The 26,739-nt window shown below is 34.5% G+C and overlaps 2 protein-coding genes across 4 annotated transcripts in view; both read left to right on the top strand.

Moving 5' to 3' along the window:
* Window positions 1-5,374, top strand: part of LOC140003097 (noelin-3-like) — a 48,325-nt gene extending 42,951 nt beyond the window's left edge. Inside the window, exons 3-4 of one of the 3 annotated variants that reach the window (XM_072041903.1) lie at window positions 403-558; window positions 4,417-5,195. In XM_072041903.1, the coding sequence (XP_071898004.1) occupies window positions 403-558; window positions 4,417-4,665 (405 nt within the window). In that variant the 3' untranslated portion in view covers window positions 4,666-5,195. Of the gene's footprint in view, window positions 1-402; window positions 559-4,416 lie in introns of all 3 variants that reach the window. The other 2 variants (XM_072041902.1, XM_072041904.1) reach the window with 2 other exon arrangements.
* LOC140003088 (uncharacterized) overlaps window positions 4,999-26,739 on the top strand; it is a 30,362-nt gene continuing 8,621 nt past the window's right edge. Inside the window, exons 1-13 of the mRNA XM_072041887.1 lie at window positions 4,999-5,022; window positions 7,640-7,693; window positions 8,618-8,671; window positions 8,775-8,828; window positions 11,936-11,989; window positions 12,490-12,597; window positions 12,792-12,845; window positions 13,141-13,194; window positions 14,427-14,480; window positions 21,141-21,194; window positions 21,612-21,719; window positions 21,805-21,858; window positions 26,124-26,177. Coding sequence (XP_071897988.1) covers window positions 4,999-5,022; window positions 7,640-7,693; window positions 8,618-8,671; window positions 8,775-8,828; window positions 11,936-11,989; window positions 12,490-12,597; window positions 12,792-12,845; window positions 13,141-13,194; window positions 14,427-14,480; window positions 21,141-21,194; window positions 21,612-21,719; window positions 21,805-21,858; window positions 26,124-26,177 — 780 coding nt within the window. The remainder of the gene's footprint in view (window positions 5,023-7,639; window positions 7,694-8,617; window positions 8,672-8,774; window positions 8,829-11,935; window positions 11,990-12,489; window positions 12,598-12,791; window positions 12,846-13,140; window positions 13,195-14,426; window positions 14,481-21,140; window positions 21,195-21,611; window positions 21,720-21,804; window positions 21,859-26,123; window positions 26,178-26,739) is intronic.

The raw sequence follows: 26,739 nt of genomic DNA on the forward strand, positions 1-26,739 counted from the left end.
CTCAAGTGGAGGAGGAAACACATGGTGCATGGAGCATCCTGAAGAACAGGCAGCATCTACTACAAAAGACAAAGTAGCCTCTAACAATTAACAGCATTTTTCCAGCCCATTGAAAATGGTGCTGAAAGGATCCCCCTCTCTACCTCAAAGAAACTATCCAAATACTCTGTGGCTCTAAGATCTCAGTCCCGCTAGCCCTCTGTTAGCGCTGTTCCCCAATTTTTGTACTGTCATGCAGTTATGGAATTTAAAACCTATACTGTGGTATAAATGGCTCACAGCTAAAGCCTTGACATAAGTACATTTTATTGCCTGACATTTAACTATCTGAGCAGGGAAAAAAAAAAAAAAAAAAAAGTAAAGCAACAAAAAGTGCATTTAGAGAGTGTTCTTCTTTAACAGGTTCAGAATATGTCCCAATCTATTGAAGTTTTAAATCTACGGACTCAGAGGGATTTCCAGTATGTTTTAAAAATGGAAACACAAATGAAAGGGCTGAAGGCCAAGTTTCGGCAAATTGAAGATGATCGGAAGACATTAATGACAAAGCATTTTCAAGTAGGTTTTATTTTAACAATAACTTTGAAAGCCTGCTGGAAGCGATGTACTAAGCAGCAATGCATGGACTGCTAAGATCTCAGCTTGAAATGTTCATACAAGAGCAACATTAAAATGAAAAGCGTAATAAGATTTCCTTTATGATAATAATCTTTTGCTCTGTTCAATTTAATTGTACTAGGAAGTAACCATTAATTATTAAGATATTGGAGATATGTCACTAGAAACAGATTCCTGTTTTTCCTGTATCATTGTGCATGTCATACTGAGAAATTTATATTCATTCAAGCTCCAGTGATAAATGGGCAGATCCAATGGAATTAATAGCAAGTAACTAGAGAGTTCTGCACTTTTACTGCTGCCTGACATTCACTGCAGTTGAAGGGAAGAAAGCCTATAATAAATCAGGTTGTTGTAATTTTTATCCAGTAGAATTAAGATCTAATTTCGTGTCTGAAGGTTTGCTATTCTGAGTTTGGGATAGGGGAGGAGGGCAATCATTCCCAGTCGCATCTGTATGATTAAAAAAAGACTTCTAAGGAATTTTAATGACAAGAAAAAAACACAAGCCAATCTTTTTGTGAGGAAGGAGAGTTGCAAAGATTACAAAACAGCTTTGTGTATTCTGAGAGGAAAAAAAAAAAAAAAACAAAACACCTATTTGAAGTACTTTTAAGGAGAAAAATTTACAAAAACATAGTTAAGTTCTTCAAATATCAAGTCTGATAAACAGTATTTCAGGTTGCAAGACAGCAAGGTAGAATCTAAAAAATATATTACAAAGCTTACATTAACAAAATTTATATTTAAACCCTTCATGAAACACAAAATGGACATACTTTTCTAATCAGCATTAAAGTTACATACCTAAACAATTACATAGCTAATTTATTTTCCAGAGACACTGAATATTCTGGACTTAATAGCATCAGGAATTAAATACTTTAATGATCTGACTACCAAACATTATTCTTTGTCATCACTCTTCATATAGGAGGCTGAACACATTCTTCTAGTAATTTTCAGGTAGTAAAGCTCTGCAATTTTTCCTTTTATCACTCATTGCTACAACACATTTCTATAATGCCATTATATATTCTTTATCCTCATAATAGTTTTTCTTGAACAAAATATCAAAATTTGACTGTCTGATATGTGATGTCAAAGGTAGCAGACTCCTGCAGTATTCTAACCTTTTAAATATTCAGCATTTATATTGGTCAGACATTTAACCTCAGTTTGATAGTTTGCCAGGAGCATAAAGCAGATTTCCAGCCAATCAAATGATAGAGGAATTTAGAAGGTCAACATCACACAACATGCTGCTGGCTTTCTGAAATTCAGCCTACTAACATTCCAGTGCTTTATCTTACCTGAGACACAGGAACTTCTTGATATAACAAAACCCCTCACACCAGCAGGTGCAAAGCACCAGAATATGCCTACCACCCATTCATTTTGCAGTACAATTTAGTTCCTGTGCCACGGATCACAGCAACAAGTTAGGAACGTCAGCAAACACTATGGTTTTGGTTTTGTTTTGTTTTTCATGAAAACGCCAAAAACATCTTTATATCATTTACTGAAGCGGGATGTTTTATGCTATGGTTCCATGTTTCTGAGAGCCAAATAGAACAAATTTGATCCAGGTCACACTTGAGAATATGGTCATATTTCTGTCAAATCAGCATTCATGCCAGGCAAAAGGTATTTGGTCCCCCCCAAAAAAGTTACAGCAGTTTGCTCAAATGATACCTCATCTGACATAAATTCTGTCAGGAATAAGTTACCTCCACTAATTCTCCTAAACTCATCATCTTGCTGAGTTTTGTTTTTCCATCCATGATTTACCCATGATTTTTGACTGCTTACTGCCCCTAGAACCAAAGCCTAAGTTCATCATTTCAAAATCAAATATAAACTTTTGGCTTTTTGTGCATTCCACATCACAAAACCTAGTCTCGTTATCAAGAAAGACACAACTGTTTGTTTTTTACAGATATATTAGGCTCAAGATGAATTTTTAATAAGGATAGTCAAATAAAAAATAGTTTTAACTGTAGACAAAAACTCTTCATTTCTTCCTGTCCACCTCAATAATTCTGCTAATATTCTATAATTGGAAGACCCTTTGAGAACAGAGCCAAAGATACAAAGAAAACTTCTGATGGTTTCTAATCCATTTATAACAACATATCTCTTTGTAATTTAAAATGCCACTTCCTAGATATTAAGATAACCTGCATGCAAACTATTCTTTCCAACTCCACATATAGGCCTTTATTTTGAGCAAATAATAATTCCAATATGAAAACCATTGTTAAAACTGCATGGATGAGCTGAGCACTGAAGAGACGTAAAACTCTCAAGCTGTTCTAGAACACGTTTGAGAGGTAAAAACTCAGAGGCAGATCTTCAAGCAAATCTAATGCCAACCCTGACTATCAGCTTCTTTCACATCTCCTCAGTAGAAAAGCATTCTGTTTGACATTATGTTATTTATTTTGAAAATGTTTTACCATGCTTATTGCATCCATTTATACGAGTGATGTAACAAACTGTACGTATCTCCGTGCATCTCATTGACTATACTAACTAATGACCACATTTGCTTCTGCACCTCTTCTTTGTGCTTGGGCATCCATTTAGTTCTCTTCTGCTTTCCCTTTTAATCTGCTGACTATTCCATCTATTCCTTCAGGACTCCATTTTCTAATCTCTTCAATAGCCTCTCCCTGTGTGTCCTCATCCATTCTCAGTCTCTATTATCACCTAATATTAGTGCCTAACAAGTCTCTATTTCCACCCTTTTTCTTGTTTTGTCCAGGCTTGCATCTCCTCATGCCTCTGGCATTTGCTCACAGAAGTCCTGCTGTTTTCTCAAAATATAAACAGATATGCAAATCAAGGGCAAACCTACAAGCTTTTCATAAAGCAAAACCTTTTGATTGCAAGGATTATTGAGGTTATCTACAGAAAAAAAATAATAATAAAATAAAAATAAAAAGAAAGAAAAAAATAACCTCAATCTAGACTAATTTAGTAAAGATTAAGTTTACTGCATTTAAAAGAATTATTACAAAAACAAAATATAAGCAGTCATTATAAGTTACAAAGAGAAATTCTCAATGTACATGACAAAAGTCTGAGAAAGGGGCAACCAAGAATTCCCAAGTGGAGCCTTGCTTTCCTTAATTGATATTTAGGAACAGGAGTGGTGACAAAATACCAATTGCACATAGCAATAAAATGATTTGCTACAGTCCAGAACAAAGAACGCCTGAGGAAGTTCAAAGGCACCTAGTGATGTAGAAGTACCACAAGTACAAAACAGTTTAAGAACCATGGATTTTTCACTTCAGAAGAAAGAGGTATATATCACTGTGTCCAGATCAGAACTAAACAGGGTCCAACAGATATTTAGGAAAAAATGAACTCAGTATTTCTAAGGAGTGAAATAAAAATGAACAGCTTACCCACTATAGATCAGGTGTGATGTTTTTGACTGTCACCAGGTGTTCAGGTCTAATCGCCTTTTCTCAGGAAGATACAGTCCATGGGGGTTTATATCCTCTGGATGGAAAGTCAGACCCTCAACAGGTCTGGTTCAGATCACTGGAAGGTAATCATATACCTCAGTAGAAATAAACTATCATCTCACACATTTTGTCTACTGCTTACTGCCATTAATTCTGAGATTTCTAAGACTTTCACAGTACACTGAAATAATAGCTCTAACTAAAATCAATAGTCATTTTTGAGTCATTTTAATAATCAGGCATAAATATTACATAACAGGGAATAAGAGGATTTAATTCCTTTAAACTGCTCTAATACGCATTTGATTACCTTTAACAGGAGTTGAAAGAAAAGATGGATGAGCTCCTGCCACTGATCCCAGTTCTGGAACAATACAAAACTGATGCCAAACTAATCACCCAGTTCAAGGAAGAAATTAGGAATCTGTCTACTGTACTCACTGGGATTCAAGAAGAGATTGGTGCTTATGACTATGAGGAACTACACCAGCGGGTGCTCAGTTTAGAAACCAGGCTTCGAGACTGCATGAAAAAGCTCAGTAAGTTTACTGTTTCTTGTCAGATTTGATCCCACAGCTGTACATTTTTGGTTTTCTCTATAGCAGGATGAAGTTTTCTTTTTTGATGAAAGTCTGAGCTATATTCAGGAAAATTAAGAAAACATTTAGGAAAAAATTCTTCACCAAAAGGGTTGTGAAGCATTGGAACATGCTGGCCAGGGTAGTAGTTGAGTCACCATCCCTGAAGGTATTCAAAAAATGTGTAGATGTGGTGCTTACTGGCATGGTTTAACGGTGGACTTGGTAGTGCTAGGTAAAAGGTTAGACTAGATGATCTTAGAGGGCTTTTCCAATCTCAATGACTCTCTAATTCCATACTCTGATCTGTGCTACCCTAAAAAATGTCAAGAGTAACTCCTCTTAAGGTTAGTCATACCCCTCAAAATTTGCGCCAACGTATTTTAGATAATTACCTACCCTACTTTATACAAAAGGAACTGAGATGGAAAATTATAAAAGATAGCAACTTTAAATCTAAGAGACTTACAACTCATTGGGGAGATACAAAGGTTCTTTCTAAAAAGTTCAGACGGGCTTTTCTATTTAAGTCATTTTTGGTTAATCAGTGTGAAAAAAACAATAGTCAGAAGTAGACTGGAATCAGTTTGGCACTGTCCATGATACAAATCTTGCTATGACACCTGAGAGCCCACTCCAACTGCACTGTCTTTAGACCTGTAATACCAGCATTAAGACAGATATGCCACTTTCCCATCTGGAACACAACAAAATTAGCATTATATCTAATTTAGTGGAGTGAAGCATGATTTTTTTTTTTGAAAACACAGCAAAAATCCATCATGAGCACTGCACTAGATTTACATCAGGCAGCCTCCATCTTTATTGCTCATGTTGCTGGCTTTTGTTAGAAAAAGTTGATGTTCAGCATCTCCAAAAATCAGCACTAGCTCAGTATTAGCTACCAAAACTAAAAGTCTGAAGTATCGTTAAGTGTCAACCTTAACTTCCATTATGCAAGCAGGGTAATTGGTACCCACCCACTTTGCAGCCATGATGCAAAGTCTGCCCTCAGAATGCACGCACTGACTTTGAGAAACCTGATAAAAATAAATTAGCTTAAAGAGAGGAATTATTTTTCTGATTCTGATTGTCTTTTATGTATGTGGACCAAAATGCTAATTGTATGAAGTATCACTGAGAAATTAGGAATTTCTTTTATCAAGTAATGCAGTTCTCATGGTAATAATGAACTATCGAGGAGTAATTTTTTCTTTCTTATATATAATATTCCATGGTAATTCTATTACACTTATTTCAATTAAATTCTAGTGATAATACTTAAATTGGTCATTAAGGAAAAGTATTTTTGTTCATAAAAGTGAAAATGTGTTATTTTGAATATTTATTACCTTAATTATGAATTTCGTTGCTGTTCAAAATATATTTTATAGTATTTTTAAAGAAGGGTATTTCTGACAAAAGGAGTAGAAAATCAAGAAAATCTGAAAAACTCTACTAACATATTTAAGTTACCTCACAGTTTATGGCAATTTTACTTAAATATTGAAATATAAAAATAGCAAGCACCTCAACAACATCTTGCCAAAAGGAACTGAAAAGACTCCCAAAATGCCATGTCCAATAATGAATGAAATAGCAATTCAGTGAAATCAGTAGGAAATTTTCAGTGTTACAATTAAGTGTTCATCGAATGGCTTTTGATAATATTTTCAAAGACATAAATATCAATTGAATGTTTAATTGCCTTTGAGGTTTCATAAATATGGCCTCTGCAAGCAGTGTAAAATGTGCTTTAAATTTAATATTTACAGAAACAATTAGAAGAATCAGTACCTGAGATTGCAACTTTTAAAACAAGCAATGGATATACCTACATACATATAGATAGATAGATAAACAAACAACAAACAAACAAGAAAACAGCAGTATCTGATGAGTTAACATTGGCTTTTTCATGTTGAATGTTTAATAATAAATAAGTTTTCACAACAACCACAAGGCACTGACAGGTCAGCCAAGTTTTCACTGTAATAGACAACAGAGACATACATCATTTTTAGAAAAGGTATACCTCTGAATTTTAACAAGTCTTTCTGTTGTTCAGATTGTGTCAAAGTAGGAGGGCAGCTGAGAAATAGATATGGTGTTGGCTATGTTCGTACTTCCTAATTTTTATACAGCTTTGTAGCTAAGATGACAAGTTGCCCTTTCCAATCTGGTGGGTAATATTTTGATACATACTTTGAAAGCAGCAGAACACTGGAGATGAAACTTAAAACCAGACCTTAATATAACGTAAATCACTACAATGCTATTGGACTCCTTGGCTTGATGCAGAAGCCAAGTAACCTACATTTAGGATTGCCCAGCTTAGTGGTGATAGTGTTTCTAGCTGGGGGAACATTATGCTAGGTATCAGTATTAGCATCATCTACAGTTTCCTTCTCTTGATGTTTGTTACTAGACAAACTTGGACACTTTGCTTGTAAGAATGTTTGCATAACGCAATGCAATGCCTCTCAGCAGGATTCATTACCTCCAGTGGACACCTTGCTAAAGCAGTTTTACGGCTTCCAATACTGAGGTAGCTTAGACATCTTTGCATGCCACTTCACTGTGCTGCATTGATCATGTTTTGTTGACATATATATGTATCATAGCATAAATCAAATTATCCAAACGCCCACTTGGGTTTTGGATAATGATGACACTGTTTTTCAAGTCAGCCACCCTAGCATTTATGTGTGTCCATTATTTTTTTTTTTTTAATTTTCTGATTCACCTTGTTTATACATCCCAGGACTACATATACATTTGCTGTAATATGAAAAATTAATTTTATTTATTTATTACAAATAGGTTTGTTTTGGTTTGGTTTTCTTTTGTTCCCCCTTCCCTGCCCAAGTTTCACATGTATATATATATTGTTTTATATTGATTTATATCTCATCATTCCAGATAACCCACTAATAGTTTTCATATATCTTCCCTGTGTTTTAGGGTCTGCCTGGCCCACCAGGTGAAAAAGGTGAAAATGGTGATGTGGGCCCAATGGTAAGACTTTGTCCCCATCGGTCACTCTGGGGGCAATGAGTATCATCTTTATATTATTGTATTTTCTCTGTAGCTCACAATTTGATAATTTACTCCTGAATTTGTTGCCTGAGCATGAAACATTTGTGCATTTTGAACTGCCTCTGGGATTTATTTTGCTTTCCTTCATCCATCTTAACTCTAAGATAAAGATTTATATAACTTCAGAAAATACTCTGAAAAGCAGGTAGCAAAGCAACCAAGTTTGCCTGACAGGATAGTGGCAAGCAGGGTCAGGAAAGAAAGAGAAAAGACACCACTGCACTGAAGAATTTGGAACTGCTTTTCTGAAATAGGAACTTCAGGGCATTGTACCATAGCATCAGGGATCAATGGCACATTTTCCATTGGACTGTAATTGTATGACAAAAGATGGTAAACATTATTTGGTTTTGTTTCTCTGGGTCATCTTGAGACTACATTCTTCAACTGTTTATGCTGTTGTCACAATGCCTTCTGTGCTGGTCTTGACAGAATTGCAAGCTATCTACATTTTGTGTGTGCCTCCAACACCTTATGCCAAGGCTGCCTGCTTTTTTACTGCCCATCTGTAGTCACCATGGTACACTACGGCCATATGGGTGCTACCAGACAGATAAGCTACTCTGAGGTCTTTGTGCAGTGGAAGGGATATGTAGGTAATGCACAGGGAAACAAGTCCTCATGATTCACAATCATTATGTCATTTTCAGCTCATGTACTATGTATCTTGGATATTTTTGTGAACTCATGCAGTGGGCTGCAATCTAGCCCTGCTGTTGTTGTAGCACTGTGAAGATTAAAAGTCTCTTACAGATTGAAGATATGATTTATAGTTGGCCAAAGAAGCCCCACTGGACTTTTATTCTATGATTTTAAATATACCAAATTGTCTCTTTGATACAGGGTCCACCTGGTCCTCCAGGTCCAAGAGGTCCCCAAGGTCCTAATGGAGCTGATGTAAGAATTAATCTATTTTTCTCTTTAAATTCCTTTTGAAATTCAGTAATAAGCAATATATTTGGGGTAACTGTACTTGAAATAACATCTTGTATCATTGCAGGGTCCCCAAGGCCCACCAGGCTCAATTGGCTCTGTTGGAGGTGTTGGTGAAAAGGTGAGAATGTTGATTATGTCATACCTAGAAGGAGAAAACGTTGGAATAGGAATATATATTTTGATTCTTCTTTGGTGCTATACAGATATGTTACAGTTCCAAAATATCTTTCATTAATAATTATTAATAGTAATCAACCAATACTTCTAATGGCTGATTTACTATTGTTGTTTGTTTTGTTGTTTGTTTTTTTTTTTCTTTCACATTTTACATCACAAAATTATTTAAGTATTAGGCAAGAGCTTTGGGGGAGAAGATGTAGTTTTTGGAATGATTAGTAAGTATAAGGCTATGGTGATTTCCTTGGTTACACAGTTTAAAGTAACATAATTGGCTTCAACAGTATTATTTTATACTGCTGTGGCTTAGAATATCATGTAGCCTTCTACCTGGAAGGTTAAGAATATAAGATACTGTGGTAAACATATCTGTGAGGTGAAGCAAAAGTCACATCAATATGTGTTTGTTCCCCATAGAAATAGATATAGTTCCAATAAAGTTAAAGGTTTGAAGATGATTTAAGCTAGTTGAAAATCTGGAAACAGATTTAGAATCCCAACAATCATCCCACTAAATTTAATTCAACATGACATTCAGATTTGTGTATCCCTAGTTGTCATTTTTATTTCCTCTTGCTTATTTCCTGTGTTGTCTGCATTCATACAGAGAAGCTTCCACATATATTATTTTGGAGGTTTTATTTCTTCTAATTACTTCCTTCCTCCTTCTCGAGTTGTAGCATATGACTGTTTGTTTTCCTAGTTAAGACTCCTTTCCTCTTAATTTCAGTTCCATTTAATGAGTTCTGCAAGCTGAGAAATAATGGAGAGTTGTTTTTGTCAGGAGGAGTTTTGTTTTTATCACATTGTGTTACTGCAATAGGAGGACTGTTCACGCTTTTAAACAAAACCAAAGCCTTTTCCCTTTTCCTCCTCTTCCCACATACTTTTTTCCCCCAATGTATTATTATTATTGTTGTTGTTATTATTTATTATGTCGGCATACTTTGGCCTGTGCCCCCCCTCAGAAGATATATCATACTGTAGATAATATAATGCAGTGCTGATTGGAAAAATATTTTGGCATCCTTCCTGTCATTGTTGAGGAGTAGCAGAAGATCTTTTATCATTAATACAAAGACCCCTTCTGTCAAATTATAAACACTTTTTGACACATTTAGTGCCATGTATTTTTAGCTAGCTTGTTTGTTCACCTGCTGTACACACGAAGGTTTAAATGTTCAAAGAAATCTGAAGCACAAACATGCATGTAGCCTTGCATTATTAATGCCTGTATCCTCCATGGAGCAGTCTAGAAGTTTTGAGACTTACACTCAACCAGAACCACCTAAAACCAGCTTCCGCCCAGCCATTATTCTCTTTGTTCTGCTTATAATTAAGAAAAAGGGGAAAAACAGAATGTACCAGCACACGCTGATCTCTAATTTGATATCAAAAGCCTAACATAAAGATATTCTAAATATCCAGTAAATTGCTCAAAACTTTGCAAAGCTGGGCCTTGGATGTTTACGTCAGTTGAAAGCAAAACTACTGTTCAGAAAATAATAAGGAAATGAAGATTATGAATTTTCTTACAAAGAATACTCAGTGCTTATTGACCTGAAGTATCCATCCACCAGACATATTTTAAAATATGCTTTATCACATAAACAATTTTAAGTACTAAGAGGGATCATTCATTAAGATCACTGTAAAATTAAGTGTGTCTAATTAAACATACCACAGTTTCTAAAGGCAACTTTACCCTTTAGAAGTGTCCTTTCTAAAGGGTATGTTAATATTGCCCCTAAAATTCTGATAATCTGTTAATTACCTTATTCTGGAATTCACCTGGGTAGTCATATCTTATTTCATTTATCTAACTTAATATTTACATTTGGCCAAGTTTTGGTCCTAGTGAGGTCATCACGTTGACGTTAGCTTCTATAAGAAAAAAAAAAATGGTATCTACAGTATGAGGTTTGTTTAAATTTCATGTTTTATGATTTATACTTTTCCATTGCATAGAAATGAGAAAGATGCACACTGCATTAATTGAACTGTCACAGGGGCATGCAGGTCATACAGGATATGAAGGATACACAAGTTTAATGAGAAAATGAGGGGAAAAATCCCCTATTAACAACCACAAATTGAAAAAAATCCTCTGGAATAAAAATCTATTTGTTACCGCAGCACTCCATGACAATTGGAAAGCAAGTTCTGTTATCCTTTCACAGATTTGTGTATCTGTGACACTATTAGCTAAACATTCTACTAACAGAGTAGTTTATATAAAGGTTTATTTATCAGTCCACTGAGCTAGAAAATAATCAGTCATAACTAAATTTGAAAATGAACCATGACAAAGAATCTTTTACATGTATAATATTTTGTATTGGCTCAAAAAAAAAAAAAAAAAAAAAAAGACGTAATTAACTTTAATGTTCAATTAATAGTGTATAATCTTTGACTTGTATGGATTGGTGTTCTCATATGGTGTTTTCAAAGCCATCTGGTTTACTAAACAATTTCCATCACTAGCAATTACATAGCATATGCTTTTATGGCCTGTGGTAAAAGTTTTACTAACGATTATGCTATTACTTTATCCTAATAGATTTTCTTTATGTAATTATTTATTTTAACAGTAGCTTCAGCAATAATGTCTCTACTCAATTGAAATTAATCTCCAAATAGTATTTTCTTATTTGTAGGGACTTACTTCCAGGCAAAAATATATCTTAAAGGGAAAATATACATATATACATAGTCAATATACTCCTTTGGCTTTTTTGTGACTAGAAAAGAAGAAGACAAACAGGAAATTTGTAATGTATGGGATAATAAAAGGGAAGAACTTCCAAAGCCCACAGGGAAAGTTTGTCTTCCTGTCTCACTAAAAGCTTAGTTTGACAGATTCTTTCAAAAATTTCAGATTCCAGTTCTGCAAAAACACATGTAACAACTGCCTTTAGGTAGTCTCAATAAAAGACAGTTCCTATAAGCTGTTAACATGAATAAGCATGCAACAGTATGTAGTAACAGAATAAATTCATAGAAATATTCTACCTGATGACTCATTAATTTATCTTTACACATGTACAGGGTGAACCTGGAGAAGCTGGTAACCCTGGACCTCCTGGAGAATCTGGAACATCCGTGAGTACTTTGTTTTTGTCTTACTAACCTGTATCATGGTTAACAAAGGTATCTGGTAGTGCTTGCTTTAGAAAGCATTTAATCAGATTAATTGTGTATGTTGTCTTTAAATTTTCAGTGAAGAACTTGAAATGCAGTTTGTATCCTTATAATTATAGCCACATCTTGTACTAACAATTAGACAATAAAGCTGTGAAGATTTCGTAAAAGAGTACCTATTTGTTCTTCCCAAAGTATTAACTTTTATATACGTATTTATCTCTCTGGAAACAGTTCACTGATGCAGAATAGGTTCAGACTCGCATCTGGGTGCAGATGTTGGCAGTCAGACCTGAGATACACAGGTTTTCCAATCTGAGGCTGAGGGCCTGATTTCCCATTCACATGCAAACCATTTATTGAATAACATTGTCCAGATCTGAAAAACAGTTTTGCCACTAATGTGTTTTTAGGCATTCAATTCCTAGACAATATTTTTTGTGTTCACATGATTTCTACAGGGTCCAAAAGGTGAAAGGGGAGAAAAAGGTGAGGCTGGTCCACCCGGAGCAGCCGGACCACCAGGTGCTAAAGGACCTCCAGGTGATGATGGCCCTAAGGGTAACCCAGTAAGTAAGCTTAATAATTTTAACAGAAAGCATTGTGAAGCACTGCTGAAGTTCTGCTAAATACAGAGCTACAAATTAAATTCTACATTTGAATTAACTTCATTATATTCTTCACAAAACATTTCTATTGACTGCTGTCTGCTTCTCAATGGATGACATATTCCTGTGTGTTTTTTTTTTCCTGACTTATTTAGGGTCCGGTTGGTTTTCCTGGAGATCCTGGTCCCCCTGGGGAACCTGGTCCAGCTGTAAGTATATTTTAAGAACAGTTTTAGGTCCTGGTCTTAGTTTTCACTGAATTCTAGTTACTCTCACCTCTTCTCTGTTTGAGAATGAGGTCTTTCTTGTCAGAGCAGTTGTTCTGGCTGTTCATATATTTCTTAAATCTAACAAAAGGTTTGGAAATCTTTAAAAAGTTTTGAAAATGACTGTCCTTAGAAAAATTCCTTATAGAAAAACTGTATTCTTATCTTGATATATGAAAGTAAATTACTTATTTTGTCTGAATTTTGTCTTTTGTTTATTTTCACATGATTTCTGTAGGGTCAAGATGGTGTTGGTGGAGAGAAGGGTGAAGATGGTGATCCTGGTCAACCTGTGAGTTGTTTCATTCATTTTGTTTTGGCTGCATGTTCTCTCCTACGCTAAGAAAGTACTTTTTGCTGAATCAGTGGTTTCTATAAATTCATGCTCTTAAAAAATATTTTCTAAATGGATTCCTTTTTTTGTATCGTACTGAAAAAATATCTCATTCTTTCCTTGTAGAGATAGAAGTATCTATATAATGCACACAATCAAAAGCAAGAGGTCAATTTCTTTTAGAAGTAGAAACAAACGATGTGTTAAGAATTTGTGCTGGAGCTGCTGAGAAGCACTAAAAATAGAGCAACTCTGAGCATAAGAAAGTAATGCTGCAGCAAAATAGTCTTCATTAGCCCACTTGTTGAAATGAAGCAAAATCTAGGAATTTCTGCTGTATTTCATGTTAAAGCTATCTGAGTAATACCCATATTAATCATAAAAGCTCTTACCTTTCTGGAGATTTCTATGTTAAAGCATTATGAATTTCATTTTCTGTTGCAAAAAGCTAGGGCTTCCATTTTGGAAAGTCTCTTAACAGCTCTGGAATTTCTAGTTATCAGGGAAATACAGTACAATACAGTACAGCTTGAAAGAAAAATGTTAGTACATTGGACATATGGTTGCAACTAAGTTATAAACTGGGGTTTAACCTGCAAACTTCAGGATGAGCATCTGTATGTCTTACTCAAGAATAAGTACTTTTAGAGTGTTGTGTTCATGAAGAAAAAAAAACTGTTCAGCAACCCCAAAATATTTAAAAGATTATTACAGGTTAACCTAAATGAAGTAGGCAAATGGCTTATCAGTGCACAAAAGATTTTCAATAGAAGACCACATAGGGGCATTTATTTTACAGATGTTAGTGAAAACTGTAGCAAAAGTAGCAACTTGAGCACCTGAAAACACAAGAAACACTTCTTAATAGAGGTAGGCAGTAGTCTAAGATCATATGCTACTTCTGTGCAGCCACATTCTGGGCTGAAATGATTTGTTTTAAGCAGGAAAAGAAAAGAGTGGTTGCATTTTGTACACTAACAAAACCTTTTAAAATCTCCAAAAACTACCCTAAGAAAGTATTTGCTGATTAAGCAAGTATCATTTCTGTATGTATATTTATGGACTACATAAACTTCAACAGACTTTCTGTCTATTGAAGGGGATCAACATATTGCAGACGTATGTTGAATTTAAGAAGGACTATAACTTTTATCTTTCGTTACCACTAAGCCTACCACTTTCCACTGCAGGGTCCACCAGGTCCTTCAGGTGAAGCCGGCCCACCTGGTCCACCTGGAAAGAGGGTAAGTCATTTCTCATTGTCTCCTGTACATTTCCCTTTCTGAGACATGTTCTAGAGTACTTCAGCTACTTGTTTACTTGTAATATTAAGTAAATTTAAGGTGGTCTAGAAGCATTGTCAGAAGTAAATTTTGTTACATTTAGAGCTGCATTTAGATCATGACAAATCACGAGAGGTATATATCCATCAGCACAAATGCCCTTATTTGCCAACATCAAGCAGAACAAAAACACATGGGGAAGTGTCTATACTTGTCTATAATAACATGTTTTTTTTCACCCAAGTGAATTCAGTGTCTGCAAGGGTAAGAAACTAGCATTTTTCCTGGTTTGCTAATAGGAGTGTGACAATGAGAGTAATATTAGACATCATCTTTAGACATATGACTGCTGGCAGAGAACAGAAAGAAAGTGCCTGTTTTGGTGTCTTTCACTTATGAAATAAAATAATTTGAACACAACTTCTGCACAAATCTATGTCATCCCCTCCACATGCAAAATTAACAAGCAGACATTTCTATAGCTTATGAAGCTATTTCATTATTTCTAAAATCTTTGAAGCTTCACAGGCTTTACAAATACAGTTAATCAAAACCACTAAATAATGTTATACTTACAGAACTGTAGTAGATGTATCAACCTTTAGATCTCTCTCAGGCAGCAATTAGATGCAGTTTTTACACTTTAAAAAAAGATAGGGGGAGCATCATTAAATGTAAGCTGAGAGCTATTTAACAAAATGTGTTAAATTGCTCTATTTAATGGGCTTGAGTGAACTGACATGCCTAATTAGTTTTATCTATTTTACACAATAATCTATTTGCTCCACAAGCTTGCAAAACATTTAAAATATTATAAATTATTTTGGTAGCATTAACAACCTTATCACTAGAACTGCTAATATTCAGTTGAGCCATAATTCAATTAGTATGTTTGTTCTACATCAGATTAGAACTTCCTACTTTATTATATGGAAGGCAGTAGTTCATTCCTAGTAGATAGGATATATTGCTATTTCTAGCTAGGTAAAAAACACTTCAGAAATGCAAATGCATCTGTCACCTGGGCTTTGACACAATTCCAATTTATGAATACTGTGAAGAAAAAAAAGAAAAATGTACGGTAAGATACCTGCTATAGTGGTAGGTGTTCCTGCCCATGGCAGGGGGGTTGGAATTATATGATCTTTGAGGTCTCTTCCAACCCAAACTGTTCTATGATTCCATCTAAATATTGCCAAGTAATCTCACTCCTGTATTCTGAAGAAAATTCTGAAGTTTTTAGAATCACATTCTACATTACTTGACTACCCGAACATTTCAAGCTTGTAGAGAGTCTGTATGGTATTGATGTCATATTAGAGATAAACAGTGAATAACTGAAGGCTTCATACTTTGCTAGCAGAATGAACAGTAAAAAATGTTCTTCATTATTTTTCATCAGTAGTGTAATAAATGGCTAAGTCCCAAATAGGATTGCAATCAAAGTTTACAATTTATTAAATGAATAGAGGTAAGCAAACAGCGCTGGGTGCACCGGGAGTCTCTGCTCCACCAAGACACACACAAGTTACATCAGGCAGCTGGTTTTTATGCTCCTAGGCTACTACATATTCATTATTACTTCTAGAAAAGGCAGGGTTATTATAATTAGTTCCCAGAATCCAAACCCTCCTACTGGTGCATGCGTATCAGTCTCTGGTGGTCCCTCTGGGGGTCTCTTGTGCTGAAGGCTCGTAGTCTTCCTCCCAGGCTTTTTTTCTTGTCCTTCTCCTTTGTCCATCTTGGCCAGATGTCAGAAACTTGTGCAGCGTCCCCTGCAAGCTTTGTCTTTTAGTCATCCTTCAGCTTTCCCCTTCACCTTAATCTCTTGGCCAGATATCATGTTCCATGCAATAGTCATAATAGTTAGCAGTTATTCTGAAACCCCTTTGTTCTCTTATTGACACAAATTGCTGGACTATTCCTTTGCAAGATACAAGAACTGTATACATTAACCACTCTGTTTTGCTTAGACTTGTGGTTATACAAGGGTATGTAAGACAGAAGGTCACATCCAGCATACCTTGTGGCCCTAGCATTGTTCCATATTGACACGAATCAGATGAACTCATTTCACAACAGCATGGTAGAATCAGTTTCAAAAAAAACCTCAGGCAGTGTCCTTTCATCCAGATTTGAAGGACACACCATTTTAATGAAGGTGCTATGACCAAATCAGATAAATACATGTTCAGAAGGTTTTATACATCTAACTAGTTATGGTGCAAGTAACTATAGCAATTGTGCATGCAAATCTACCATGGATTTGTGCACATACTGTTTAGAAAATTAGATCATAAATCCATCAAGGGAAACACTCAACCAAATCGATTTTATCATTAACAACCAAAAGGCCATATTCTCCAGTTCAACAGAAGAGAGGATCAATGCAACAAAATAGTGACAGATTTTAAAATACATTTTAATTTGATCAGACTTTCAGGAACTACTTTAGTATTGACTAAACTCTGATTTTGAATTCAGCGATAAAACTCCCATTAACTGTAATGATAGGAGAATTCCGAAATAGTAATTCTTTTAAGGAGCATCTTGTCAATGAAACAAAAGGCTTTACTCAATATTTTGAATGCACAAGAAAAAAAATATAGCTACATATATACACACCTCGCTTTAACTGGATAGTCAAGACAGGTTTTCTTCTATGTAGGTTCTATCTTGGTTTATAACTTCTAAGAAGAGATAGTTCTAACAATGAAAGTTCAGGAGTAAATGTTGGAAGTATTTGGAGAAAATGTATATTCTTTGGTTTAAAAATGTTGTCTTGTATATATATATATATAACCTCAAAGGATATAGATCTAAAATAAAAGGGATGTACTCAGAAACATTTACTGATCTTTATTAGTTAAAAATAGTCAGCTACTGGAATACCGATTGCAGAATGTGAATGAAAGTAGTGTTGAAGTAAAAGCATGCCATAATTATTATTGAAGTCAGACACACCATCAAATCTCTTAAGTTCTCCACTGATGGAAGTCAGCCTAGATTCTCTAGAAAACTCGAGGCATTTGCATATATGCATATTACCTTCCAAGCTGAACAGACAAGTAGTCTATTATAGGTTTGGTACTAGGAACCCCTTTTCCAACTGTTTTCCGATTATGTGTGTTAAGCATTTGTAGTATTGCTGTCTGAATTTCTCTGTCTGCCAAAAAAAGAAGACTGAAACTTGCCCCACAGAAGGATGGGGTAATTCTGAAAGTGTTGTTAAGTGCTCTGAAGGCAAAAACTGCATTAAAGTTAACTGTGTTCCTGGAGCAATCTGAATCAGCCAAGGAATTCACAAATTGCAGTAAGAGTTCTCTGCTGTATTCTTGTTGCTGATAACAGCATCAGCATTGGCCAACAGCACAATGTATGAAGACTGAATTTCTGGAGAGGTAGAATGTTTTTCAGTTTCTGCTTTCAATGTGGGAGATAAGTGAGTTCTCATCTCTGAAAAGTGGAACATCTGAAAAGGCTTCCGTAGGTCTATATTTCCTGATCCAATGACTGCTTGTCTAGAAATGTAGACACAAAACCTAAATCACTCTACAGTTAACATGATGCTGTTATTTTTTTTTCTGGAACTTAATTCTTTGCACCTACTCTTCGCACTTTTTTTGTTTTGCTGTAGAGTACTGGGTAACATAGTATGGGTAGCATAGTTTGAATGCTTTGATTTCTATCTGACAAATGACAAAAACAGCATGAGGAAAAGGCACCATAAAACAATATTCATTTTCTTATCCATTCTTACAACAAATAACATACCCAGTTGATAAAAGTCGACACAGGAAGGCTTTGCTTACGTTTCTCTCAGCCTTTCGGTGTGCTAGGCCATTCAGCTGTGTAATTAGCTGCTTGGCCATTTTATTAGACTCAATTATATGTCTAGATCACATACACCTAAGGTTCATATATTACTCTAAGAAGTTAGAATTTAAAGAATTTCAAGTCTTAGATACATCGTTATTCTAATGTGGAGCATGCACTGCCTGCTTTCAATAAAGGAACAGATGTCAATACTGCACCATAACCAACTTCTAAAATTGGAGAACTAGAAACTTATTTGGTTAGTTCCCTTTATGTACTATGTTGAAGAATTTAGAAAAAATAATAAGCATTTCTATGAAGTTCTGCATATATTTGTTCTATAATATCATACTCTCTCAGCAGAATGCACACACCACTTAAAAATTAAGCCATTTTGTGATTGAAAATACATGAAATACCTAAAAATACGGCAGACTAGGTTGCTATCTTAGCAGACTGATGAAATGTGATCATGTTTTTCTGTGTTGGAAATCATGGTTTCGGTTAGAGGACAGATAGCTATAAAAAAAAAAAAAAAAAAAAGTTGAAATTATTTTAATGAAAATCATAGATATGGAAGAACAGACAGAAATGTCCAGTAGGTTCAAGTAACAAAAATTGTGAACAGGTTTGTTTTTATATAAATTCTTTTGTCTTCTCAGTTCTGTATAAGGCAATACATCCAAACTAAAGTGTAACAATCACTATGGTAGCTGGGTGGTGGAGAGCCATGCATTGATGTATGGCTCCCCAACCATGGTGGCATGGTTGGGGAGCCATGCATTGATGTAAATTATTGCTATCGAGATCTTTTGTCACCTTAAATTTACCAGACACTCCAACAACTCAAGTGTAGGAAGGTAAATTAAATAACAATTAGCAGTGTTTCAATGTAGAAGCACCATCTGTGCCATGCCAGCAATCACAGCCTGTTAGAAAGTGCAGTTCATTTAGCTGCTTTGCGCTTGGTGCAGCACTGGCACTGTTTGATAATGAATGTACCCTCTTTGTTTAGCTATCATGATTCATTGTATTCGCAATTTAGTGATCACAGTGTTTTGAACTCTGTTAATTCAAGCTGCAGCTGCGTTTCTAGATTATGTAGAGACGTTTCTTAAGTACAAACTATCACACTTTTTTTTAGTTTCTTAGGCAAGATAGGTTATAACTGATACGTGAACTTGAGTTAAAGGAATTTCCTAGAAGTAAAGACAATGGTCATGTAAATTAATTCATGTAAGAAAGATACACTCTACTTCTAAAATATTCCTGTGTGTTTTTTTTTATAACCTGATAATCGTTTTTCAAATTATCACGGCAAATTGTGATCCACCCAACCTATCACAACCTACACATCAGAGACTTATTATTGTAACAATGTTGATGCAAATTTTTCTTCTGGAATAACGTATGTAAAAAGAAGAAATATGTGTAGAAAGAAAAACTGGTGGAGTTGTTCAAGGTATGTGGAAATAATAGTGGGCAGTGATTTATAACAGGTTATAAAAGCTTTGGTCTAAATTGAGCCAAAAATAAATAAATAAATAAATAAATAAAGCTATTAGATCAAACTGAGATCCAAAGCCTTGAGTTCACTTTTTTTTTTTTTTTTTTTGTCTATTATGAAATTAAAAGGACTAAGTAAATGGAAATAGCTGGCTTTCCTTTTTTTCTGTTGCTTAGCTTAGAACATTTTTTTAATATTTCTACATTACAAACTGTTGAATTAATGAATAGATTATTCTTAGAGGGTTAGTTTATAAATTCAGAAAATCACTTTGTGTTTGATTATGGTCCCTTTTCTATCCCTTTGCTTTAAGCTGTTCATTGGATGGCAAGAAATAACTATTTGTAGTAAAAACATTTCCCAGGCTAAAAATTAACCTTGTAGGAAAATATTTGGTCCATAACCTTGAGTGCATCTTTCTAAACTAAGTATATGTAAGAGAGCCATTTTAAGAACAGTACATTAGATTCTAGATACTGCCTCTTTTCGTAATTGAGGCTATGAGTATTAATTCCCCAACCTGAAAATTAAACTGTGATGTTCTGGCAGAAAAAAAAAATGCTTTTTTATTTTTCATTGAAACCTTAAGAAAATTAAAGATGGGTGACATCAGCAATAGGTAGACACAGTGCTGCTGGACTACTGTCCAGCAACTCCTGTCTTATGGCCTTCACCTGAAACTTACATGTAACCCATTATTACATCCTCCTTCAGTACCAAGTTCTACTTTCTTAGTAAAATAGAGCTTTTGTAGAGCAATAGCAGGAAACCTACTACCAGGAACTGCTTGTTTGCTGTGTATTTTATTCATTCCTTACAACCACTAGTCATGTGATTTATTTTTTTCTCTTTCACATTTACTGGATAATATTGAGGCATGTATCAACTTTTGGCTCTCCAAACACATTTAAAAGGCGTATAACTGACTTTGAGAATAAAGAAGTATGTGCCATTCTGGGCATTGTATAATGCAAGATTTTTGAAATCAGTGGATAGATTACAGTGAATAGATATAATACAATGCAAAGCAAATTTGAAACTGTCATTGTATATGTATAAGAAGCATTGTTCTTATACTTTTACTTTTATAACCTGTTTTGATTTTTTTCCGAGATATTTCTTTGTTTTTAACCTTATCCTGTCAGAGATATTAGGTGATACATATTCTTTTAGAAAGAAATATAATTTTGTGGGTATTTTTTAGCATTTATTACTCATTAATACAGTGGAAATGGCCCTTTTTCACTGTAGAAATATCTTAGAAAACAGATTATGAGCTCAGTCTTTATCTTTCACAGGGACCTCCTGGAGCAACTGGCGCTGAAGGCAGACAAGGTGAAAAAGGTGCAAAGGTAACACATACATTTTATTTTTTTAGTAGGAGCATGAAAATATAAATTATATATAAATGAAAAGTAAGTTGCTTATCATTCACTGAGTGTGAAACTTATTGAAGTAATAATATGTAAACTGTAAAATCCAAATTAGGATCCAGAATTAGTAGCAGTACATAACAGAGCCCATGGTGGACTCTGACCAGTACAGGCCCAACTTAGCTCACCCCTGTGGAAAAGAAGGATAAGCATGCTTTGCTGAAACCCCCCTGCTTATATGAGGCTATCATAATTTCATTCAGAAAAATGTTCTGGAACACTGTTTTGGAATATCTTTTGAAAAATGGATTGAGGAAACTTTGTTCTCACTTTGCAGCTACTGTGCCAATCTTAGTCCAATTTTCCTTTCTGACCTCTTGCTTATGTTCTTTCTAGGGTGAACCTGGTGCAGAAGGGGCTCCTGGAAAAACGGGTCCAGTTGGTCCTCAGGGACCTGCAGGAAAACCTGGCCCGGAAGGTCTTCGAGGTATTCCTGGCCCTGTGGTGAGTAAACTGAACATATAATAATATTTTAAATGTTGTATTTCTCGTATATTCTCCAGTAACACAAATATTATGTTCTCTCTAGGGAGAGCAAGGTCTACCTGGAGCACCAGGTCAGGATGGCCCTCCTGGGCCTCTGGTGAGTACCTTTCCATTCAGTATCAGAACAGAAAAGGAAACTTTTAAAGGACATCATTAAGATGTCTGTGTATATTACAGAAAAAATAATTTATAAGTCAGTTCTTAGCACAAAGTTTCTATTCTTCTGTCGTGTTAGAAACTGATGCATATGACTTCCTTCATTCTAGTGCTCTACTTCAGTAGGTAGCTATATTGATTTATACCAGCTAAAGAGTGAAATAAGGCAGTATAAAACCAAATTCCTGAAATCCCCGCAGTAGAATTCAGAATAAAACCAGTGAAGCTTACTATCAAAAAAATCTACTTTAGTGTCCACATCAGCAAAGCTTAATATATTAAATCATTTTGTTTCCTTAACAGTGATAAATTCTATACATCCATTGATTTTAACGACTGCCAGTGTATGAAAGCATTATTCCTAGGGAAAAGATTAGATCATATCTATTCTTTAGAGAAAGAAAAAGATTAATTCTGAAGTAAGGCCAAAAAGATACTTCTACCTAAGAAGAAAACATGCTAGTTTTATAAAAATGAACAGCAGCATCCAGTCTGTTTTTCATTGTGGCAGACCCAGGAAATAAAATTCATGAGCAAAGCATTTAAAAGAGTCTGAATGAACCAAGCTCCCGGTTTCTAGAGCATTGGCTAGAGCTGGATACCCCATTTCTCTTGGATTCAACCCCCTTTGCTTACAGCAATGCCAGTAGAATGACATACACTTTGTTGGCCATTCTCGTTTTCTTTATGCTCTCAAGCATTTATATTAATGCTCTTTACATTAACATTGTTTTATAATGTAGCAGAAGGTACTGAGTGGTGCAGCTGTGAGACTCATAAAATATCGTTGCTGATACATAAGCAGTATAGATCAAATAGGAAGATATCAGACAAAATAGTTATCTGCATTGGCTGTTCCTATGAGCAAAATAATGCAACTCCAATTTTAACCATGCTGTTAGATAAAATCAAAGTCACCTTTCATGAGGAATTTTTCTGTTATTTCAGCTAGAATTGAGTTTATATGATTTCTGGTTAATAAATTTGATAGCAACCTGTTAGTCCTAAAAAGCATATTGAGATGTTTTTAGAGAACTGTTTATACTGTAAGGCAAGTTATTGGTAGCTTTGTAAATTACTTCTACGCACTGACCTAATTGCTGTAAAACTTGGACAAAATACCTTCTTGTTAGGTTGCCTTGAACATTGTATGGCAAACTAGCCAAGTATATTTTGCTATGTGTTATTAATATGATTAAAGCAAGGAAAGCTTTTAGATGACATAACATACTATAAAATTATATCATTATTTCTATTTACACTTGCTATTTTAGTACATTTTTCTACAAAACTAAAAAAAAAAAAAGCACTGTGAGCACAAATTACAAAATATTGATGATATTCAAAAAATATTTTGAATTACAAAATATTGATATCATTATGTGTAGAAATTCAGATCCAAACTATATGGCCAGCATTTTATTTCTTCACAGGTCAAACAAAGGTGATCCAATTTAGTGAAAAGTTCTTATCTCTCTTTCTCTCCAAATTCACTGAAGTAGAATTTACCTATATTATCACAGTTGAATGACACACAGGGAATAAGTAACTTCAAAACAAAACATAAACTGTTAAAGTTAGGTGGAAAAAAAATAAAGTTACGCTCTGAAGACATCTTACAGTCTGCGAGCAGTGCTATCACATTAAATTTTACTAAATTTTAGTAAAATATACTCTTTGTTATTTTGAAGATTAACTATGCTAACATGGATAATAAGATTACCTTAGGATACTAGGTGTTAAGGGCCTATCCTCTATTTCAGATATGATATGATTCTTAAAGGCAAAAGGAAAGGTTGTGTGTATGAAATGTGAAGGAAATCCCATGTTTCTTTTCCTGTATGGCCTTAAGAGGATACAGGTCTTTGGGTAGCAGTAACACTGAAAGTTTTTGCTCTTATGCCATATACACAAACTGAAAATCTTTCCAGAGAGCATTCCCCAGTAAGAAGTTAGAGTCCAATAAAACATTATTCGGCAGTAAGAAACATCCATTTCTCACGTCAGTCACTAGAAGCCTCCAAATACATCATCAAAATCAAAATCTCCCTTTTAACATTCAATTCAAATATGAAGCTGAGCGTATTATCTATCCCAAATGCACTGGCTTCTTGTCAGCTCAGCAAGAACTTTTTTAGATGTACTGCTGCAACTTAAACTTTTTTTTTTTTTTTAAGTAAGTAAAATTTATAACATAAATGTTGTTGAGATGAGGTCTCCTTCCTTCCATTCCCTTCCTCCCCAGCAGTTTGCTATCAGGAGAAGAGCATGAGAGTAGATTTACAGTAGAGCACAATACACTGCAGGTGAGAATGCCTGATTCTGTATTCCAGAGGCTTTAAAATTTCACCTTTTATTCATGAATTATGTATTTGTCTGGGCTTTTGCATCTAATGATATTCTGAAGTAGAGATGGAAAGGATACACACTGAATAATATTTTGTACATGAAGTGTTATGGCACTTTTGAGTTTGTGCCAGGTTGAAAAGGTCACTTATTACTGCTATCCATATCATAACTTCACAGATGTCCACTGCCAGCAGGAGACTAATAGTGATGAGATACTGACTTAGTTTAGCAGCTCAGCTCCTAATGCATACATGTTCAGTGTGAGATTAATAGCCTCTGAGAAATGAATATCTTTTTGGTACTTGCATATACGTTGCATAGCCTGAATTTTTCACCTCATTCTGTTCAAATTGTAGAAAGCTATCATTGCTATTCATATGAACCTCAGAAAATATCTTGGAATGGTGTCTGTATAGCAGTAATTCAAGAATATTCAAAATTCAATATTATTGTATCATTTATAAGATCTATAAATATATATATATATATAAGTACATGCTTATGACACACTGTCTATCAAATTCTCTTATAATTTTATGTGAATTTTATAAATTTTATAAAATTTTATAATTCTCTTATAATTTTATGTCATCAGTTTTAATTTTTTTCTAGGTATCTTCTAACTTCCAAGGGGTCTAACTTTTTAAAAATTAGAAAATGGTTGTAGCAAAATAGGGCATAATGTTTCTCTTATATTCCACCACATAAAAAGTTTTTAGAATATTGAATTAAAATTCCTAAACAGTGTCAAGGAATTAAAAATCTAATATGGTCATAGGTTGGATTGCTATTAGAGACAGGAAAATATTAAGACCCCTTAAGTTAGCTGAGGCTAAAACTTCAGAAATACTGATTGCAATTCTGAACATCATATTCAAAACATTAATTCAAACTAATGACTGGTAGAAATTCTGAACTTCTGAAAGCCTACTGAAATACTGCTCTGTGAATATTTTATTCATTTCTATCCTTTCAGGATACCCTACAAGTGCATACTATGTAGCCGAATATTCTCATATGATTGGGGAAATAGATGAACTCTACTTAAGCATGTGTTTTAGAAGAGTTTGTAGTCTACAGATCCATTATCATTGATTAATTTAAGTATGTTGATAGTTCCACAGCATGTCTACCTTCTCAGGACCAGTTAAGTCAAAACCCTTGTAAATCTGAAAGAAATAAAACCACCAATGTCAACTGGATTACTCTCACTTTTAATCTTTTTTTTTTTTTCCTGTTAATCAGACTCTCAGCCTCTTAAGGTATGATTCCATACCTTAAGTATGGAATCAAACTATGAAGTAGTTCTCCAACAAAAAAAAATATTGAGGAGCAGTTACTATAAACAATCTGATTTTTATTCTGCAATAATATTTTTGAGCTGTAGTAAACTGGTAGAAAACAAGGGATATTTTATACTGTCTTATGATATAAAGGGCTAAAATAAGAAACTGGAGAAGATACATACTACTGTCTGGATAGGTACATCAACTAAGGTGGAAGTAAAAATAAAGCATATCATGTAAACACAAGCAAAATTAAGCTAATCAACAAAAATTCAGTTGAAATGTTTGAATATCATATAGCTTACTGAATGCTTTCAGTGCAGTTCAAAAATTTAATTGACCTTTTCCTTCTTTATAGATTTCTAATTATAGAGAAATTTAAATGCTACAGCAGCATCTTTATGCCTTTTTAAACATACACATCAATATTATCTTGAGCCCTAAATCACAGCCATCAACCACTGAATGCCTCCACAGTTTGAATTACTCTGCCTTTAAAATATTTCAAGAAAACATGATTTGTGCAGTATGTAAAAACTTACTTTTACATTTCTTCCCTTGTTTTATTTAGGGTCCACCTGGCTTACCTGGCCTGAAAGGAGATCCAGGTTCTAAAGGAGAGAAGGTATATGAGAATGTCTATATTTTTATTCATTGTTTGTACCTTTGTTGTTTTGGCCCAGTCTAAAGGACTATAAAATTAGGAGAAAGAAATGCTGTGGTGTTTTGTTTGTTTGTTTGTTGTTTTACTTGTTGTTGTTTTGTATCAGAAAGCAAGACAACCTTAGCTATCTATCGATCAGCTTTCCATAGCTTTCGTGGTAATTGTGAAGTTTTCAGTAACATCTGATATCCTGGAGATATGTAGAAAGAAAAACATTACTGCCTGTATGGTAATCTAATGACCATACAAATTTTTTTCCTTTCAATGAAAACTCCAAAAACTGATGTAAAGAGAACCTTTGGTTTCACAATAAATAAATAAATAAATGGAAATTAAAATTATTAGAGAATTTAATTTTATAACAACAAAATGCAAATATTTTTCAGCTATATTTTCTTTTTGAAATAATGGATCGAGAGATCTGGAATACCATTTTCTAATAGAGTCCCAACAATTTATTGATTGCTTGTTCATCAGGGAAGAACCGTATAGAGAAAAGGATATGAATATATCTTGTGAATTA

Source organism: Anas platyrhynchos, chromosome 8, assembly GCF_047663525.1.
Source record: "Anas platyrhynchos isolate ZD024472 breed Pekin duck chromosome 8, IASCAAS_PekinDuck_T2T, whole genome shotgun sequence".
Lineage (NCBI taxonomy): Eukaryota > Metazoa > Chordata > Aves > Anseriformes > Anatidae > Anas > Anas platyrhynchos.